This window comes from Thalassophryne amazonica, chromosome 2 (assembly GCF_902500255.1).
Source record: "Thalassophryne amazonica chromosome 2, fThaAma1.1, whole genome shotgun sequence".
Taxonomy (NCBI): Eukaryota; Metazoa; Chordata; class Actinopteri; order Batrachoidiformes; family Batrachoididae; genus Thalassophryne; species Thalassophryne amazonica.
The window spans coordinates 49,617,512-49,638,831 of record NC_047104.1 but is presented as its reverse complement, the minus strand read 5'-3'; the positions used below and the strand labels follow the sequence as shown (position 1 = coordinate 49,638,831).

The 21,320-nt window shown below is 40.9% G+C and overlaps 2 protein-coding genes across 5 annotated transcripts in view; one reads left to right on the top strand and one right to left on the bottom strand.

Moving 5' to 3' along the window:
• The window catches only part of LOC117524179 (transcription initiation factor TFIID subunit 4-like), a 278,303-nt gene extending 265,221 nt beyond the window's left edge, over nucleotides 1-13,082 (top strand). Inside the window, exon 16 of the mRNA XM_034185935.1 lies at nucleotides 11,065-13,082. Coding sequence (XP_034041826.1) covers nucleotides 11,065-11,238 — 174 coding nt within the window. The 3' untranslated portion in view covers nucleotides 11,239-13,082. The remainder of the gene's footprint in view (nucleotides 1-11,064) is intronic.
• A 4,267-nt stretch (nucleotides 13,083-17,349) lies between these two features.
• LOC117524144 (BTB/POZ domain-containing protein kctd15) overlaps nucleotides 17,350-21,320 on the bottom strand; it is a 97,807-nt gene continuing 93,836 nt past the window's right edge. For all 4 annotated transcript variants that reach the window (XM_034185905.1, XM_034185896.1, XM_034185888.1 and 1 more), the window contains one exon: nucleotides 17,350-21,131. In XM_034185905.1, coding sequence (XP_034041796.1) covers nucleotides 20,973-21,131 — 159 coding nt within the window. In that variant the 3' untranslated portion in view covers nucleotides 17,350-20,972. The remainder of the gene's footprint in view (nucleotides 21,132-21,320) is intronic.

Sequence of the window (21,320 nt, the reverse complement as noted above, 5' to 3'; positions counted from 1 at the left end):
GTATGTGTTACAAGAATTAGCAGTGTCAGTTAGCTCAATCAAATCATGACGTTGTCCCCCGCGCGCAGACACACGCAACCAGGTCAGCGCTTGTGCGCGCGTGTACTACCAAACTAAGACTGTGTACATCCGCAATGCAATGAAAAAAAAAAATCACGTCAGAAATTAGTCCAGCATTTCTTTCCAACTTCCTACCAACAGCCTCCAGACAGCACAGTGGATTTGTTTTGTGTCTGCATGTGCGCATGTTTTGTGTGCATGTGTGTGTGTGTGTGTGTGTGTGTGCATGTGTGTGTGTGTGTGTGCATGTGTGTGTGTGTGTGTGTGTGGGCATGCGTGCGTGTGTGTGTGTGTGGGCATGCGTGCACGTGCATGAGTACATGGGTGTGCATGAGCACATGAGTATGTGTGCGGACAGGCACGAAGACGCGTGCGTGTGTGTGCGTCCGCACATGCGGAGAGTGCAACGGCACCAAACGTATGGAACCAAATTTGCACTCTAAATGCAATGCAACACAAATGGGATGAATTAATCCATGTCATATGACATACAAAGCACTAATCAAATGACAAGGATCCACTCAGCCGTTATATAATGTTCTTTGTCAATTGAGGAATTTTTTCCATATTTTGAAAGAGTGTAATTTTGGTGATATTTTCTATATACACTCAACAAAAATATAAAGGCAACACTTTTGGTTTTGCTCCCATTTTGTATGAGATGAACTCAAAGATCTAAAACTTTTTCCACATACACAATATCACCATTTCCCTCAAATATTGTTCACAAACCAGTCTAAATCTGTGATAGTGAGCACTTCTACTTTGCTGAGATAATCCATCCCACCTCACAGGTGTGCCATATCAAGATGCTGATTAGACACCATGATTAGTGCACAGGTGTGCCTTAGACTGCCCACAATAAAAGGCCACTCTGAAAGGTGCAGTTTTGTTTTATTGGGGGGGGATACCAGTCAGTATCTGGTGTGACCACCATTTGCCTCTTGCAGTGCAACACATCTCCTTCGCATAGAGTTGATCAGGTTGTCAATTGTGGCCTGCGGAATGTTGGTCCACTCCTCTTCAATGGCTGTGTGAAGTTGCTGGATATTGGCAGGAACTGGTACACGCTGTCGTATACGCCGGTCCAGAGCATCCCAAACATGCTCAATGGGTGACATGTCCGGTGAGTATGCCGGCCATGCAAGAACTGAGACATTTTCAGCTTCCAAGAATTGTGTACAGATCCTTGCAACATGGGGCCGTGCATTATCCTGCTGCAACATGAGGTGATGTTCTTGGATGTATGGCACAACAATGGGCCTCAGGATCTCATCACGGTATCTCTGTGCATTCAAAATGCCATCAATAAAATGCACCTGTGTTCTTCGTCCATAACAGACGCCTGCCCATACCATAACCCCACCGCCACCATGGGACACTCGATCCACAACACTGACATCAGAAAACCGCTCACCCACACGACGCCACACACGCTGTCTGCCATCTGCCCTGAACAGTGTGAACCGGGATTCATCCGTAAAGAGAACACCTCTCCAACGTGCCAAACGCCAGCGAATGTGAGCATTTGCCCACTCAAGTCGTTTACGACGACGAACTGGAGTCAGGTCGAGACACCGATGAGGACGACGAGCATGCAGATGAGCTTCCCTGAGACGGTTTCTGACAGTTTGTGCAGAAATTCTTTGGTTATGCAAACCGACTGTTTCAGCAGCTGTCCGAGTGGCTGGTCTCAGACGATCTTGGAGGTGAACATGCTGGATGTGGAGGTCCTGGGCTGGTGTGGTTACATGTGGTCTGCGGTTGTGAGGCTGGTTGGATGTACTGCCAAATTCTCTGAAACGCCTTTGGAGACGGCTTATGGTACAGAAATGAACATTCAATACACGAGCAACAGCTCTGGTTGACATTCCTGCTGTCAGCATGCCAACTGCACGCTCCCTCAAATCTTGTGACATCTGTGGCATTGTGCTGTGTGATAAAACTGCACCTTTCAGAGTGGCCTTTTATTGTGGACAGTCTAAGGCACACCTGTGCACTAATCATGGTGTCTAATCAGCATCTTGGTATGGCACACCTGTGAGGTGGGATGGATTATCTCAGCAAAGGAGAAGTGCTCACTATCACAGATTTAGACTGGTTTGTGAACAATATTTGAAGGAAATGGTGATATTGTGTATGTGGAAAAAGTTTTAGATCTTTGAGTTCATCTCATACAAAATGGGAGCAAAACCAAAAGTGTTGCGTTTATATTTTTGTTGAGTGTAAGTATAAATGAGGCCTAATATAGCTGTAAATGGTTAACTTTATCTGTGAAACTGCTGATTTTGAGAAGGGCATGAAATGATTATTGTGGAATTGTAGTAATTTTCCGACTGTTCATTTGAATGCCTGTACTGGACTAGCAAGGGAAATCTATTGGCACACCAGCCCCACCAAGACTTTTTTCACCAGCTGCCACTGGGGTCAACACTAAACTAAGTGCAACTCCCAGCACAAAGCAGTGCACAGCACAGCATGTGCCATTTTCACGCCCAACGCTCTTGAAATAGTGAATGTATTTGCATCCATTGATGCACCCATGTGTCGTCAAGTACAGTGTTGAGCATTGTCATTGTGAGGCCACAGAAAGCGATTGTGTTGTTAGATCAACAAAAATGTGGTTTAAAGCTGAGTGTAGATTTTTCTTGCTGTTCACAGCACAGTATTCATATATGTAAGCCTTACAGCGTATTAAAGACATGCATACGTTGTGCTTATACATACAACAAAATTGAATTGGAAAAAACAATGAAATCAAATAAAAGTACAATACTTTAAGGATATTTGTATGTACACGTGTAGTGGGAGAAATAGTGTAAATTAACGTGTCTGATCCATTGGCATGCTGTTGTATTTGCCAGCAGAGTGTCAGTGAAGACCAGAGCCAGCACAGAGGGCGTTTACAGAATAGCTTGTGAAGTCTCCTTTGGTTCTGCCATTATACTCTTTCTTTTCCCGTTTTCTCTCTGTCCCCCGCTCCAAACAAGTCAAATGTCTGAAGAGATGCATCGAAGTATCCCTGCACATTCTGTACGATGGATATGTCATATGACATAATGCCTCCAAGTGCCCATCACAGATAAAATGACAGATGTTGTTTTTTGCCTCATGGATCTTTCTTGGCAAAGCTGATTTTGAGACTTTCAGTTTTTCCCCCTCCTTCTTTTTCTCATTATGCCTCTGGTCTCCTGCTTTTTCTCTTCCCCGCACTTTTTCCTTTTCATCCACAGTGACCTTACAAAGCCTGCCATTTTGATTTTTTTTTTTTTTGTTTTTTTTTACTTATTTTTTATGGAATTTCAGTAACAATTACAGTGTAATTGCTGGCGATAGGAAAAGCGCAGCCGTTGATGTCTCACTTTCCTTTATAACTGACACTCAACCATCTGCTTTGTTGAGCGTTTGTGTTTTACCTCCTCCCACCATGGTCCTTCCTCCGCAACATGATTCCCTGCATGTTCTGGCGAGAGGGATCGGTGTCCATAGATACTGACAACAACGTATCGGTGTTTGGGTTCCTTTATGTGGAGGGCATAAAAGACAGAGTGAAGAGGGGGCTGCATGGAGTAGATTCAGCTCGACTCTATGGATGAGGTTTGACCTTTCTCCTAGTATTTGGATCACGTATCCAGGCGGCTCATGTCCCTGAAGGGAAAGAGACATTCTGGGCAGTAGTAGCGTCTTTTGGCTCTTCAAGCCATCTCCCTGCCTATCCCACCATGACCGCTGTGAACTCGGCACCACCTCAGCACTGCTGCCTGTGGCTTCCTCTGCTCATCCATCCAGGTGGAGGATGGTGTTGATCGATGAAATCTGTGGTGCCATTGGCAGACTTAGAAGTGACTGGCAGTAATTGGCATGGCGGTAGAAAGGGCCATCTCTCACATACGGCCAACAGTGATTGGCCCAATTAAGCCATGGTCACAGCCCCAAAGAGAGGCTGTGGTGTGCCCCAAGGTTCCAATGAGGCATCTGTACACACTTGTGCTTCAACTCAACAATTTCTAGGCGTGTCAGGCTTACTAACCAGTAGCAGTCAAGGTGGACGCAGTAAACTGGTCACCACTCCTCCAGCATCCCAGGGTCAGAGAGTGCGCTGACAGAATTAAAGACAAGCACTGTCACACAGTGTATGCAAGGACAAGCATATGAATGGGCGGGTGCTGGAGGGGACATTAGCTCGGTTCTTGTAAATTCATACCCATCATGTGTTTGCAATTAGGGCCTGTCTGTACTGTGTGTTTACAGAGTGGTGCAATCAATGTAATCGTGAGAGGGTGTTCCTGACTGAAACGTCTGTCTTATTTCTCTCTGCCTGGGTACAAGTGGGCACTTGCTGGATTTGTTTGCCAGTGTTTCTGATTTCCAAATGTAAAATGCATCTCTTGATTGATATCAGCCTATGAAAACACTCCATTTCAGAGTGGGACGTCAGCTCAGATCTTTGTCAGTGTTCCTGTTTATTTTGAGGGAAAATCTGCTCATATTTCAGACTGATGTAAAGAGCCATAAAACACAGAAATAATGCCCTCCATTGAAATCAGTCCACATCTGTATATCAGCCTTGTACACTCAAGGAAATCCTCAAACACTCCAACTGCACCTGAAGATCTGGACACAATTAGTACATCTTTTGATATTCACGCTCTGCAAGGAGGATTATTTTTCTTAGCTGGTGTTGGGTACTTGCTCAGAGGCCATGACATTCCTTAATATTGATTCTGTTATGTTTTTCATTCAACTGATTTTGTCATTTGACTGAATGGAAAACATCACGCTGACTGTTATGTGTCACCAAGGAAACTATCCCTTGCCGTAGTTATGCCAAATCACAGAAATTACAGTCTCCTCTGAAAGGCTGATTTTTTTTTTTTTGACACACTGAAATAATTTTGGTTTGAGATCAAATATGAGAAGAAGGTTTGGAGCGTCAGCCTTTATGGCCTGGTATTTGAATTTAGTTGTTTTAAACTTCATAGATAATTGGCAAAGCTTCTGGGGAAAACCTGGTCTTGTTAGGAGAGACGGCAGCCATCCCACTTTGGATGGAGCAGCTCTCATTTCTAGAAATCTGGCCAATTTTCTTAAATCCTCCAAACCGTGACTATCCAGGGTTGGGACCAGGAAGCAGAGTTGTAGTCTTACACACCTCTCTGCAGCTTCTCTCCCCCTGCCATCCCCTCATTACCCCATCCCCGTAGAGACGGTGCCTGCTCCCAGACTACCAATAACCAGCAAAAATCTATTTAAGCATAAAAATTCAAAAAGAAAAAATAATATAGCACCTTCAACTGCACCACAGACTAAAACAGTTAAATGTGGTCTATTAAACATTAGGTCTCTCTCTTCTAAGTCCCTGTTGGTAAATGATATAATAATTGATCAACATATTGATTTATTCTGCCTAACAGAAACCTGGTTACAGCAGGATGAATATGTTAGTTTAAATGAGTCAACACCCCCGAGTCACACTAACTGTCAGAATGCTCGTAGCACGGGCCGGGGTGGAGGATTAGCAGCAATCTTCCATTCCAGCTTATTAATTAATCCAAAACCCAGACAGAGCTTTAATTCATTTGAAAGCTTGTCTCTTAGTCTTGTCCATCCAAATTGGAAGTCCCAAAAACCAGTTTTATTTGTTATTATCTATCGTCCACCTGGTCGTTACTGTGAGTTTCTCTGTGAATTTTCAGACCTTTTGTCTGACTTAGTGCTTAGCTCAGATAAGATAATTATAGTGGGCGATTTTAACATCCACACAGATGCTGAGAATGACAGCCTCAACACTGCATTTAATCTATTATTAGACTCTATTGGCTTTGCTCAAAAAGTAAATGAGTCCACCCACCACTTTAATCATATCTTAGATCTTGTTCTGACTTATGGTATGGAAATAGAAGACTTAACAGTATTCCCTGATAACTCCCTTCTGTCTGATCATTTCTTAATAACATTTACATTTACTCTGATGGACTACCCAGCAGTGGGGAATAAGTTTCATTACACTAGAAGTCTTTCAGAAAGCGCTGTAACTAGGTTTAAGGATATGATTCCTTCTTTATGTTCTCTAATGCCATATACCAACACAGTGCAGAGTAGCTACCTAAACTCTGTAAGGGAGATAGAGTATCTCGTCAATAGTTTTACATCCTCATTGAAGACAACTTTGGATGCTGTAGCTCCTCTGAAAAAGAGAGCTTTAAATCAGAAGTGTCTGACTCCGTGGTATAACTCACAAACTCGTAGCTTAAAGCAGATAACCCGTAAGTTGGAGAGGAAATGGCGTCTCACTAATTTAGAAGATCTTCACTTAGCCTGGAAAAAGAGTCTGTTGCTCTATAAAAAAGCCCTTCGTAAAGCTAGGACATCTTTCTACTCATCACTAATTGAAGAAAATAAGAACAACCCCAGGTTTCTTTTCAGCACTGTAGCCAGGCTGACAAAGAGTCAGAGCTCTATTGAGCTGAGTATTCCATTAACTTTAACTAGTAATGACTTCATGACTTTCTTTGCTAACAAAATTTTAACTATTAGAGAAAAAATTACTCATAACCATCCCAAAGACGTATCGTTATCTTTGGCTGCTTTCAGTGATGCCGGTATTTGGTTAGACTCTTTCTCTCCGATTGTTCTGTCTGAGTTATTCTCATTAGTTACTTCATCCAAACCATCAACATGTTTATTAGACCCCATTCCTACCAGGCTGCTCAAGGAAGCCCTACCATTATTTAATGCTTCGATCTTAAATATGATCAATCTATCTTTGTTAGTTGGCTATGTACCACAGGCTTTTAAGGTGGCAGTAATTAAACCATTACTTAAAAAGCCATCACTTGACCCAGCTATCTTAGCTAATTATAGGCCAATCTCCAACCTTCCTTTTCTCTCAAAAATTCTTGAAAGGGTAGTTGTAAAACAGCTAACTGATCATCTGCAGAGGAATGGTCTATTTGAAGAGTTTCAGTCAGGTTTTAGAATTCATCATAGTACAGAAACAGCATTAGTGAAGGTTACAAATGATCTTCTTATGGCCTCGGACAGTGGACTCATCTCTGTGCTTGTTCTGTTAGATCTCAGTGCTGCTTTTGATACTGTTGACCATAAAATTTTATTACAGAGATTAGAGCATGCCATAGGTATTAAAGGCACTGCGCTGCGGTGGTTTGAATCATATTTGTCTAATAGATTACAATTTGTTCATGTAAATGGGGAATCTTCTTCACAGACTAAAGTTAATTATGGAGTTCCACAAGGTTCTGTGCTAGGACCAATTTTATTCACTTTATACATGCTTCCCTTAGGCAGTATTATTAGACGGTATTGCTTAAATTTTCATTGTTACGCAGATGATACCCAGCTTTATCTATCCATGAAGCCAGAGGACACACACCAATTAGCTAAACTGCAGGATTGTCTTACAGACATAAAGACATGGATGACCTCTAATTTCCTGCTTTTAAACTCAGATAAAACTGAAGTTATTGTACTTGGCCCCACAAATCTTAGAAACATGGTGTCTAACCAGATCCTTACTCTGGATGGCATTACCCTGACCTCTAGTAATACTGTGAGAAATCTTGGAGTCATTTTTGATCAGGATATGTCATTCAAAGTGCATATTAAACAAATATGTAGGACTGCTTTTTTGCATTTACGCAATATCTCTAAAATCAGAAAGGTCTTGTCTCAGAGTGATGCTGAAAAACTAATTCATGCATTTATTTCCTCTAGGCTGGACTATTGTAATTCATTATTATCAGGTTGTCCTAAAAGTTCCCTAAAAAGCCTTCAGTTAATTCAAAATGCTGCAGCTAGAGTACTGACGGGGACTAGAAGGAGAGAGCATATCTCACCCATATTGGCCTCTCTTCATTGGCTTCCTGTTAATTCTAGAATAGAATTTAAAATTCTTCTTCTTACTTATAAGGTTTTGAATAATCAGGTCCCATCTTATCTTAGGGACCTCGTAGTACCATATTACCCCAATAGAGCGCTTCGCTCTCAGACTGCAGGCTTACTTGTAGTTCCTAGGGTTTGTAAGAGTAGAATGGGAGGCAGAGCCTTCAGCTTTCAGGCTCCTCTCCTGTGGAACCAGCTCCCAATTCAGATCAGGGAGACAGACACCCTCTCTACTTTTAAGATTAGGCTTAAAACTTTCCTTTTTGCTAAAGCTTATAGTTAGGGCTGGATCAGGTGACCCTGAACCATCCCTTAGTTATGCTGCTATAGACGTAGACTGCTGGGGGGTTCCCATGATGCACTGTTTCTTTTTCTTTTTGCTCTGTATGCACCACTCTGCATTTAATCATTAGTGATCGATCTCTGCTCCCCTCCACAGCATGTCTTTTTCCTGGTTCTCTCCCTCAGCCCCAACCAGTCCCAGCAGAAGACTGCCCCTCCCTGAGCCTGGTTCTGCTGGAGGTTTCTTCCTGTTAAAAGGGAGTTTTTCCTTCCCACTGTAGCCAAGTGCTTGCTCACAGGGGGTCGTTTTGACCGTTGGGGTTTTACATAATTATTGTATGGCCTTGCCTTACAATATAAAGCGCCTTGGGGCAACTGTTTGTTGTGATTTGGCGCTATATAAAAAAATTGATTGATTGAAACACCATAGAACATTGTACCTTTTGCGTCACACCCACTCAGGTTTTTGGTGCAAGCAAAAATACTGGGGCATGTGACTGACAGGCATTTCTTGTGATCCAAGTGCATCATTTCAATTTTCATTTTTGATTTTTATTTTCCATTCCATTTTCTTACGCTTCATCCGAGGTCGGGTCGCGGGGGCAGCAGCTCAAGCAAAGCCGCCCAGACCTCCTGATCCACACACACCTCCCCCAGCTCCTCCAGTGGAACCCCGAGGCGTTCCCAAGCCAGCTGCGAGACGTAGTCCCTCTAGCATGTCCTGGGTCTTCCCCAGGGCCTCCTCCCGATGGGACGTGCCCGGAACACCTCTCCAGCGAGGCATCCAGGGGGCATCTGAAAAAGATGCCCGAGCCACCTCAACTGGCTCCTTTCAACATGGAGGAGCAGCGGCTCGACTCCGAGCTCCTCTCGAGTGAGCGAGCTCCTCACCCTATCTCTAAGGGAGCGCCCAGCCACCCTGTGGAGGAAACTCATCTCAGCCGCTTGTATTCGCGATCTTGTTCTTTCGGTCATGAGCCAAATCTCATGACCATAGGTGAGGGTCGGAACGTAGATCGATCGGTATATTGAGAGTTTTGCCCCCCTGCTCAGCTCTCTCTTCACCACGACGGTCCAATGCAGCGACCGCATCACTGCAGATGCTGCACCGATCCGTCTGTCAATCTCACGCTCCATCCGTCCATCTCTCATGAACAAGACCCCGAGATACTTAAACTCCTCCACTTGAGGCAAGGACAATCCACTGACCTGAAGAGGGCAAAGCACCTTTTTCCCGTTGAGAACCATGGCCTCGGATTTTAATTTTTTTAACATTAAATAGAGTAGTATGTCTGTTCTTGGGTTTTGCTTTGGGTGTCACCCACAGATAGGAACTGATAAGATTTTAGTGATATTGTTGTCATTATCAATACTGCTTACTGGTCTGATTCTTAACACCCCTGTCACACCTTGATGATTTAGCCAGCGTATGCAACTGTATTAAAACACTGGCATATGCAGGCATATGTCTAATAAGTTATGGGTAAGTTTTGTATAAGTTAAGAGCACATTGAAGCACGCTGATATACATCATAATACGGCGAGTACCATGACAGTGTATGACTCATACGTCCTGAATACGCGGACCATAAATTGTAGGTAAGTTATGTGACACACATTGTTGACACACATTTCTTGTAAAGTTACTCATAAGTCGACTTGAAATACATCCATTGTTTCCTGTCCATTGATTGGCTAGGTGAACAGTTCACACTGTTACAGATGTTGACCATTCACACACAAAGTAAATATAAAGTCTTAATCTTACCTGTTCGTTTCAGTCGGATTCATCACAGCCTGACGAAAACTTATCCGCATAAAGCGTCCTGATTTTGGAAAACGGTGTCTGAAAATATTTTAGTTCCTTGCTGTGGCTGAAGAAACTTAGCATTTTAAAAGCAGTCCCTCTGTGTTTGTCTGCTCCTGGTGCATTTCTCAGCCTGAACCAAAGTACACCGTCTCATTGTGCCACAACAAGACAATTATTTTAAAATTATCGAGCCTATGCCAGCATTTTTCATACATCGGCATACGTTTGCTAAATTGTCAAGGTCTCACAGGGCCCTTATCTATTCGTGATCTGTTTTCTGTGTGGAAAAATTCTGGGACTGCACGGGATTTCAGCATCAGTGCAGCTGTTCATGTTGCTAGACATTGAGTTTGACATCACTATGTTGATGCATTGAAAAATTTGGAACCGATTCTTGATTTCCGTTCTTAGTTTCACTCTTCAAGACTGCAGGCATTTTTAAAAAAATAAGTCAGCATAAAGACCAGAGAGCTATCTGGAGGAAGAGAACATGCTATTTTGAAACTACAGCAAGAGTGAAATTCAGTTAGTGCCATCAATATATAGTATACGTAAGGAAATAGTATGGCAGAGCTGGGAGGAGGTATCATTTTGTGAACTTGCACACAGATCTTGAGGTTTTTGTTTGTTTTTCTGTTGCTGCTCTTTGTTCCACAGTTTCATTCCAAAAAAGTCATGTTTTAACTTAACATAGAATTGGCTGTGTGAAAGTGTTTGCTTGAAGGGGTAATTGGACACTCCTTCATAATCATTCAAGTGTAGAACTGACTTTTCAGCTGCATATCATTGTTTTTGTGCAAATGGGCATGTACTGTTTGAAATCCAAACAATACCATAGGCCTGAAAAGTAGGGTTTATGTTTTGCAAGGGGGCTTGGGCTGGGGGGGCTGTTGTGCACTAGAATGATTATGAAGGTGTGTCACTTTAAACTCTCGACTTTAGACCTAGAAGACGTTAGCTGTCCATCATCAATTCCTCAGCTCATCTTTTGACCTCTGTCTCTTCTCCAGATTTCAGGCAGCGCAGCGAGCTCTCTGGCCAGCTCATCCACCGCATCCACCTCATCGCGCCAGTACACGCGGCAACGCATTACACGCGTCAACCTCAGGGACTTAATTTTCTACATGGAGCAGGAGCGAGAGACCACCCACTCCCTCCTGCTTTACCGCGCCCTGCTCAAGTAGCCCGCCTCAACCTCCTCCTCGCTGCCACGTGCCTTCAGATCAGGTCGAACATTTCAGCTCTGTGTCTCTATACGTACTGTAGTAACGTTCAATGTAGTTTTTAATAAGAAAGAGAGGGGTGCCGGAAAAGAAGCACTCAAAAATAAAGTTATTGTTATGTGTCGTCTCTGTTTAGGTTCTCAGTAAACGCGCCAGGAAGCTCCTCACTTCAAAGGCCACATCATTTTTGTTGAAGTGGGAAAGAAACAGTGCCGTTATTTGATGTCATCTGTAGTCAACCGCCTCAGAATAGGAAGTGATTCGATGAAGAGAAATGCAGTACGTTCGCACCAAAATACAGCCTACAATAATTTGTTGAGCAAAGTTCCATGAATGTAGTTGACCTGAGAGATATCTATATAAATTCAGCTCCCCCCCCCCCAAAAAAAAACAGCACCACATCCAATTTCATTATTGTATGTGTATATAGTGCTTTTTGAATTAATTTGCACCATGTATATTTTTTATCACATGTAAGCTATGTAAGTAACAGAATAACCCACTTGTCAATAATGCGCCACCTGTTTGTCAAAAAATGAAGCGATTGATCCTGTTTACCTGTAGAATATTTGTTACAAATCAAGGCAGATTACCTCCTCCCCCCCCTTTAATCCTATAAAGTCGTTACACAAAGTCCCAGTCTTGATTGCCACCGTTGTTGAGTCGATCAGTATTTTCTTCGCCCATGTTAATGTGAACATCGTTTTTATGACTCAATATTTGTAATTTGCGTCTCATACATATCTGCGTGATACAGAACAGAGGCTACGTCCTGCTTCAGTGTTGATATTCTTTGTGGGATGATGATTGTCTTGATCAGTCTGACTTTCTTTTATTTTCCTCTCTCACTGTCCTTTGACCACATTTTCAAACTTAAATTTCCAGTTTTGGCTGGTTGAATTTTTGGTCACTGCTTTCCCAGCATATGACTGAAGGTTTTTTCTCTCTTTTTCTACTTTTCAAAAGAGTTGACAAATCCAACCTATACATTGTAATTTTTTTTCTATTTGTTTGTTTGAAGCACTATGGGACAAAATGTCTTTTTTTTTTCTTTTGTCATGTTTATGTCATATTTCATTGTCACCTTTTTAATAAGTCCTTATGTAATATCGTCCACTATTCTTTATTTTTATGTTTACAGTTTATCTAAATATCTTGGCCTCTATGCAGATTTTCTTGTCATTTTGAAATTAATTTAAATGTAGGTGACATTTGGAATAGTCGTGTATTTGACAGCACTTTTTTTAATATCTACTTTACCTGACAACTTAAAAGCTGTCATTGTATTGTTGCAGAAAAATTACTCTTTAAAGTAGAAAACAGTATTGCCAATTTCTGTCAAAAGACGCCTATTTTTATCAATTAATATATTTCTTTTCTTTTTTTTTTTTTGATTGGCTTTTATGCTTAACACATTTTCATGCAAATGAATTTTATCTCAAAGTATGTTTTTTTTGTTGTTTAAAAAAAGCACAACAGTATCTATTGTAGTGATTTCAAATGATTTTAATAATGATTTATATGATTTCTGGTGGTTTCACAAGAAGACATTTCTATGACTACAGCTTTTTAGCCAAAACTATTAGGACAATATTACTGATGTAAACAGGCGGGGGGGGGGGAATAACATTTCATTGTAAGGATGATTTGTAAATATTGTTTACAGAACTGTGTGTTTATTAGAACAACGTTATTTTTGGTAAACTCTTGTACATAACTGGAAAATTTCCTGTTTGTGTGAAAAAAACCCAATACTTATGTATTTGTACCTATTTTGTAAAAGAATAAATAAGCTGTTTACTAAACTGAGCAGATTTGAATTTTGTGCTTTGACTAAGTCTGACAGCGTTAAAACGGCTGTATGTAAAGCAGGTAGGAACTTATTTTTGATCAATTCTGCTGCATTTCCTGTTCCAAAATCAGCTCCTAATGCAGTCTGCTTAATTTCCATTTTTAGGATTGCACAAGTGCAAACTGAGCCGAGCACCGCTGCTCGACTGTGAAAAGTCCCCTTAGGTTTCTGCTGCTAATTAAGCACAAGCATTTTTGAAGAGACCAAACCATTTAACTCTGTGAAAAATATTGGAGTTTGGGAACATATTGGGGTTTTTTCCCCCTCTCCCAAAGATCTTTGACCTGTTCCTCAGTCCCTCTGGAGCTTGCTGTTCTGGATTCAACCCTGAAGAAGACCCCCCACCTTTTTTTTTCACAAGATTGAGCGGGGATCCCACATACACTTGGGTACAATATGATGGAAAGACCTTCATCATCTCAATTACAGCAGAGTTCAGATCGACTACATTTGTGATGCACATCCACACTTTTAAAACAGTGGAAATCATAACTGGAAAGATGAAGAAAAAGCTTCTTTTTTCTTGAGAACCAGCACGAGCACAATGAGTCACACATCAGACATACAGTACATCCTTTTATTATCGCAAATATGCAAGAAAAGTCAAATGGAGACAATATAAATGAACACATGCCCTTTAATATCACTAATTGTTTTAAACATTTTAAATAATACACATTTGCACCTTATTATACCCTTTGACTTGTTTTAATCCTGTACACAATGTAATGCTTTGAATTATTTTTTTGTAAAGAGGACGAAGGTCTCTTTAAAAACATATGGGTCATGTACAACCCAGAGTTCTGATAATTCCATATACAATAACTGTACAACTGGCCCGCCTCAGAGGCGGTTCCATCATCACCTGAACTGGTTGAAAAATCATCGGAGCAGGTCTCCAGTCCTGTCGTTATCCTGCCGCTTACACATCGTGTCCAAAAAGAGAATTGCTGGGATTTTTAAGGATGTTTCTTGCAGGGAAATCAAAGCTGCAATTTGGGGTTTGTTCATTTTTCCCCAAATTTCTTTGTAGATTTGCAGGGCTGTTTATGTTTGAATGAGAATTTAATGGCTACTTATTACATGACAGCTGTTAAAAGCCCATTCTGTTTTTTCAAAATGCCACATTAAGGAAAAAATATTCATCTTTTCCATCCTCCCTGCACATAATGGTTTTAGTACAAGAGGCAGGGTTGCCACCCCCCTACTTCAAGAATAATGGAGATGAGTTAAATGCGCACCTGGATGAAGAGTTCTGCAGCACAGAAAAGAAGTGTCTTCCTTGTGTAATTTTGTTAACATTTTTGGGGGATTATGAAATACACAGTTTTGAAAACCTTATACAATAGAGCACCACACTCAAGTGCAAACCGGCAGCACTAGGTTCCAATTTATGAATTTTTACCTTGGAAAAAATTTTCAAGGTCAAAGTCTTGTTAGAAGTGTCTTTTCATAAGCTAAATTACATGTGATCAAATGTCAGGAGTATGTATTTAGTTCATGCACTTGAATACTTTTTTTTTTGTGGTGTTATCAGGATTTTTCCCCCAACTTCTTTGGTTTCTGAATTCTTTTTCAAATAATTTTCACAGAACATTGATTATCTCTGCTATGCACAATTTGTCATTACTTTTTGGCACTTGGTTTCCAACTGATAACTGGAAGATAAACAGGCATAAAATTGGAACCGACATCCAATTTTGGTGGTGTAGGTAAATCCATATCAGAAAAACGAGAGTGATTGAAGCACTTTTGATTGAAATATAATGCAAAATGTACACCAAATGGGCTTTTTATTATTAAATTGAAAATTCACAATCCGGATCCGATCCGGATTAAATTTTGTCAGGTGATAGTGAGTGCCCTTCTGCACCTCACTTTCAAATGTGTAAGCGAATTGGGCACGTTTGATGAAGATATAATGTAAATAAAATATTCATTAAATGGGGTTTTCAATGTTAAATTGAAATGCCACAAAATCTGTAATCTAAATCAGATTCAGATCAAACAATTTCAGTTGATAAAGGATACCATCTTACATAACACTCTCAAATATGAAAGAAATTCAATCTTTTGTAACAGTTATGAATTTTTGAAAATTCCTTCAATGTTAAAGGGTAGGGATTTTTCCAATTTTCCTGACTTTGAGCTCTGATTTATGACCTTGAAAATTTAATCAGTTCTTGCCTATCAGGATATGAACCCTCTGTATAAACTTCATAACAATAAATGAAAATCTGTGGGCTCCAGGCTGTTTAAAAACAGACAAACAAACAGGAGCGAAACATCACCTCTGCACAACAAAATGGAAATCAGATGTCGCTCCATTGATACACAGACCCATGAACCAGTCTAAATGTATTATAAAGTGGGTAATAGCTCGAGTTTAGCATTACTAATCATTTAAGCTTGTATCACTACTACTTCTATGTCTTCAGACTCAACATGTCTGATTGTGATAAGTGGCATAATGGGTTAATGTTCTTGGTTGAACTTTACATTCATTTCACCATTTGTGAATATTGTCATACTGATTTACAATGTGAATGTTATGCTGTGCTATTTATGCTATTCTAACAGGTTAAAAACAGCTGGCTTCTTCTTGGCTTCTTCTATGCTGCACTTTCTTCTACTGTGTGTGGTGTTGCCATCAGTGGTCAACAAAGGGTGAGCAAAGGCAGAGCCAGTGTGCTGCAGCACAGTAGTAAAAACCTGAAAATTCCTGGTCTTTGATGAAATATGTATTTGAAGGTAAGTAACACTGCTGTAGGATCATCTAATTTATCTTGGTAAATGAATGTCAACATTAACGAAAGAACTGTTTTGTTCAAGTAGTTCCACAATCAAACAAAAGTGGAAAACACTGGTTCAGAAAGTAAAAGTCCAACCACATATTTGTTCCATCTTCCTAATAAACCAGCTGATTGTAATTAGTTTAACTCTTTGAGCAGGTGGATGAGCTAATTATTAAGATCACCTGTTTTAGGTGCACAGGTAGAAGCAACACATGGTAGGGCTTTTACTTTCTGAAACCGGAGTTTTCCATCTCTGCAATCAAAGGTATTATCCTTGAATTGTATTGTATGCCGGGCAGCATGGTGGCTTAGTGGTTAGCACTGCTATCTCACAGCAAGAAGGTCATGGGTTCAGTTCTCACCTGTGGCCTTTCTGTGTGGAGTTTGCATGTTCTCCTCATGTTTGCGTGCTCCGTCTTCCTCCCACATCCAAAGACACACAGGTTAGGTGGATTGGAAATTATAAATTGTCAGTAGGTGTGTGTGCGGGTGTGAAAGTGTTTGTTTGTCTATATGTGGCCCTGTGACAGACTGGCATCCTGTGCAGGGTGTACCCCACCTCACGCCCTATGACTGTTGGAATAGGCTCCAGCCCCCTATGACCCTTAATTGGAGTAAGTGGTTGAAGATGAGTTAGTGAGTGTATTGTCGCCCCTGTATTGAGATACATATTGGATACATATTCTATAAGGGAGAGATGCACATCCTGATACCTAAGTGCTTTTCTATTGCGCATCGCACAGAGTACATACAGTTTCCAGTCAGTTGTTGCTTGACCCTGTTGCTCTGCTCCAAGCTGAATAAGCTCAGGTATTTTGCTCATGAGGTTCAAATACAAGTCCACATATAAAGTAGCAACCATTAACATACAACCCGAACCAGAAACAACACTGCTGTATTTTTTTTTATCTGTTATAAATATCGCTACCTGATTATGTTTGTTGAAAAAATGCCTCCCACAATCAGGTTCTTGGGTCATCCTGGAGCTACAGTAAGGACAATTCCCCAAAAATTCAGTTAGAGACATCAAAAGTCCAAGATCGCCATCTGTAGCTCTGTCAATTGAACAGTTATTCTGATTTATAAAGGGGATGGTTGAATTCCTTGCCTCAAAAATCTCCAGTTAGCCACTGGAATCGTAATTGTATGTAAACTAGGAGTGAAGACGTCTGGTTAGGAAAAAAAAAATGTAAGAATTCCATCATAGGAAAATGGAACTGAGCATTTTCTGATTCATTAATCTATGAAGTTTTCCAAAATGTATGCCTTTCTTTTAATCCCCGCCAACATTTAATGAACACAAGACTGTGTACTAGACCATCAGGGAGGAGCTGGCTGAGGTTTGACTCATCGTGAGGTTGGATATGGTGGTAAACCAGTGAGGGCATTTTCAAAACCTCTGGGCATGAGGATGACACGGCAGCAGGGGGCGAACCCCGTTTCTAGTGGCACCACTGAGCCAGAAGCCTTTCGACAAGGGGGAGGACATGAAAGGCGTGGTTGACCATTCCCTTTGAGGTGACTGAATGCAAAGGTGCAGGTCAGAATAAAGATGAGCTTGATTGTGAGATGGAGGGAGGGCTGGGAGCTACACCAAGCTCATCTTTATCCACTCTTTGGCCTTGTTTAATCAGCAGCCATCCAGAGAGACAGAAACGAACTACCGCCCATTTTTAATGAACACATTTCAACGAGTTTATAAAAACAGCTCCAGTTTAACTCGCACAACTGCCACCGCCCACAAGAATCAGAATGAGCTTCTTTTTTATCAGTCTGTTGGAGTGCAAGAAACAGCATCTGTAAGTTAGACACAAATATAAAGCATGAAAACTTGGCCTTTCTTGTTTCTGTCTTTGATCCAGAGATGTTGAGAATGAGACCAAAAGAATGAGAGCAGGATGGTGTAAATGCCGCCCACTCGCCTCTTTGTGAATAACACGCCGATGCTCCGAGGACAGTTCACTTTGGTTTCTGCCACACATACATGTGAAGAACTGTTGAAATAATCTTGGCTTAGAAGTGACAATACTGGAACAAACAGCTTTTGGCTCTCAGAATCAAACTTGGTCGGAAGGTATAGCGAGCTATTCTTAAAACTGTCAAAACGGCAGGCAGGGGTGGGGGGGGTTGACAATGGTATCCTTCATACGGTTTTGACAAATGCATTGTTTCTTTTATAAACCTCGTTATTATGCACCTCATTATAAACAACAAAATAGGTGGCATTTCTGCTTTGGCACTTTTTTGCCACAATCTCTTAATAAATGAGGAAACAGTTTGATTTGACACTTAGTGCTAGGTTCAGTATCAAAGGTGCAGGGAAGGGAAAATGTCAGTGGTGAGCACAGTTCAGCTAAAAGCTAATTAGCGAAGCTAACTGATTTTTTGTTTGTTTGTTCATGATTTAGCTTTCCAGCTAACTTTGAAAACCATTAGCTCACTAGTTAGCTTCCACTAATTCATTTTAATTAACTTTAAGTCAGCTAACATTTTTTAAAACGGTCAAAAGCATACATCAGCATACAAAAGCATACATCTTTGCTCCCGTTGGAGTTTATACACTAATCCAGTACGCAAGACTGACACATCGCATGAAGGCAACAAGCATCATCTCAACCCTACAGTCACGTTAACTACAAGCGACAGAGGCAAAGTGACGCCTTGCTATTTATTTTCAGTGAGAGTGGCCAATCGTTATGGTACCAGCTAGTTGGGGCCAAAATAGACGAGAAGCCTATTTCATGCAAATACTGAGAGATGCGATACAGCCACTGCCAATCTGAGTGAAATGGCAGCGTCACATCAACTGTTTGAACAAAAGAATCCAAGATGGCGGAAAACACTCTGAAACAGCTGTATCTGTCTAAAATGTTTGGCATTTTCCCTCATATATTTTGTAAAGGTTAGCAAGAAATAACCACTTCTAACTCTTAAAAGACTTTTTGTAACACTTCTGAAGTGATTTACAGCATATCTTATGTGTTAGCATACTAAGTAGCGACACAGGAGCGTCACTGTGAAAGACACTGGACTGAAACAAATCAAGGAAACTTGGGTTCCATTAAACAGACAAGCATAGAGGGGAAAACCTCCTAGTGATAGTGTTGCGTTTTTCGATCCTTCATCATTAAATGAACACATTAATGCCAAGTAACCATGAGCTGGCCACGCCCCCAGAATATCCAGCAAGAGACAAATTTCAAACTACTAGTCACCATTTGTAGCTAATGTGACCGTAACGTAAGGAGATGAAGGAGCAGGGGGTCAAGCCACGGTAGATACATTAATCTATTATTTTCCATGTGTAATTTTATTTTTTGTTCTTTTAATCTTGTCTGTAGTGTGAGTAAACTGTATGGTAAATGGAAAGTACTGTTTGATTTCATTCGTTCATTTAATTGTTTATATACATGTTGATCATCGTTTGATCTTGCTATGAACTTTGTTGGGAACCTCCAGGTTTACACTTCAACATATTAAAATTTTAGATCTTTAGGTCTGTTTTTCAGGGATTTAGAGCCAAAAAGACACAAACCCCAAGGTAAAGCAAAATTAATAGAATTCAATTTTGTGATTGGCAGTTAACGGTAGCTTCAACTAAATGTTTTAGCAGTTTGTGACTCTAACGTATCACAGTTAGCTTTTATTCTTCAAATACACGGCAAGATTCATCTGAACATTATAAAAATTTTCAGTTAGTGGGCTAGTGGTTATCAGAGCTAACTTTTAGGTTAGCTGTGCTCAACACTGAAAAATGTTTAAGTGCAAAGAAACGATAAGCATTTAGAGTACATCTCATGTTGATTGCTGAGACATACTGGTAAACGTCGACTTTCCACGTTGGTCCTCAAGTAACATTCTACCACAACAAAACTGTAGTACATGTAGAGCTTGTGCAATTCCACACGATTGCTTCCAACGTTCACAAATGTATCTGTGCTGCTGTTGGAGAATCCAATTTCAAATATGATTCAAAGCTAATAAGCAAAAATTACAGAGCACCATATTTTTAAAAACAAAATGTACGCAACACATTTTGTTGTACAAACAATGTCAAAATATCCAGGTTCTCTCAAATCCCTGTTTCTACAATGGGACTTTTTTCGGCTCTGAATACTTTGCCAACCAGATCGCTTTAGCCACATAGCCTGCAGACATCTGAGCTTCTGCAGCTACTGCCAAGAAATGCTCCCTCGTAAGCTCTCGAGGCCTAATAAATGAATACAACTTTCATAGATCCTTCATGTTGGAGAAAGGGGCAGAAAAAGAAATTAAAAATAATCCTATTAATATTAATTGTTTATATCATGTCAGAAGAACAGCAACAGGAGCAAGTACAATGTACTTTACAAACAACAGAGGAAGGGGAAAAAAAATCCAAAATTTGGTAAATGCTGCTGATTTTGGCCTGTGAGGCCTGTGGGGAGAGGAGGGATAAAGGCGGGTGGTCATGGGTTCATGTCAACTGGGACTGTTGAGACTGGATTACGTCTTCTTCCCATCATCCTTTAAAGTGTTTCATCTGCAAAGTTTTCTTGTCCTACACCGGGCTGGGCCTCCTCCACGTCAGATGGTCTGTCACGCATGGAGATCATTGGGTGGACTGAGATTTAAGAAGGGAGGTGGAGGGTTGCAATCCTTCCAAAATGGTTCTGACAACTTCATAAGGGGATAAAAACCAAACTGTAAGACAATGAGAGAAGAGTCAACTGGTCAGTGGGCTCAACAGCAGCCCACTTGTTTTTGTTGATTCTCAGATTCTTTGGGTGTTATTTAACATAATCAAAAACTCTTGTTGCTGTTGCGTGTTTTTTTTTTTCTTTTTTCCCGCGTTTGGTACTACATTCCCCTTAAGAGTTCTGCAGAGATGCTGAAGATAACAATCTCTGCTAAGACTTAGGTATATTTCTCAGTGGGATCTCAGGGGTATTTCAGGAGGATGTAATCCTGTTAGGGTTGGGAGGGTGCGGAATTGGGTGGAGTCATGGGGTGGGGTGGCGTCAGAAGATGGAGGGTGCGTGGGGTAGCAGTCCCTCTCCCAGAGTGCTCTAGTCCAGGGGTTCTTGTTTTATCCTGATGGGCGTGTTGATGGAGAGACTTCGCCGGTCCTCCCGACACAACACGTATTCACTGAACTGGGAGGAGTCTACACCACCTCCACAAGATGCTGCCACGTTAAAACCTTTCTGGAAAAGACGCTCCAGAACCTACAAAAACAGAAAGAAAATCCAAGAGACATATGTTAATAACAGAACTGAGAACTTGGATATGGTCAGGTTTGCACTATGTTCCTAGGCTTTAGATTAACCTGAACATTACCTCATAATTAGTGAGTGGATGGGTGGATAGATAGATAGATAGATAGATAGATAGATAGATAGATAGATAGATAGATA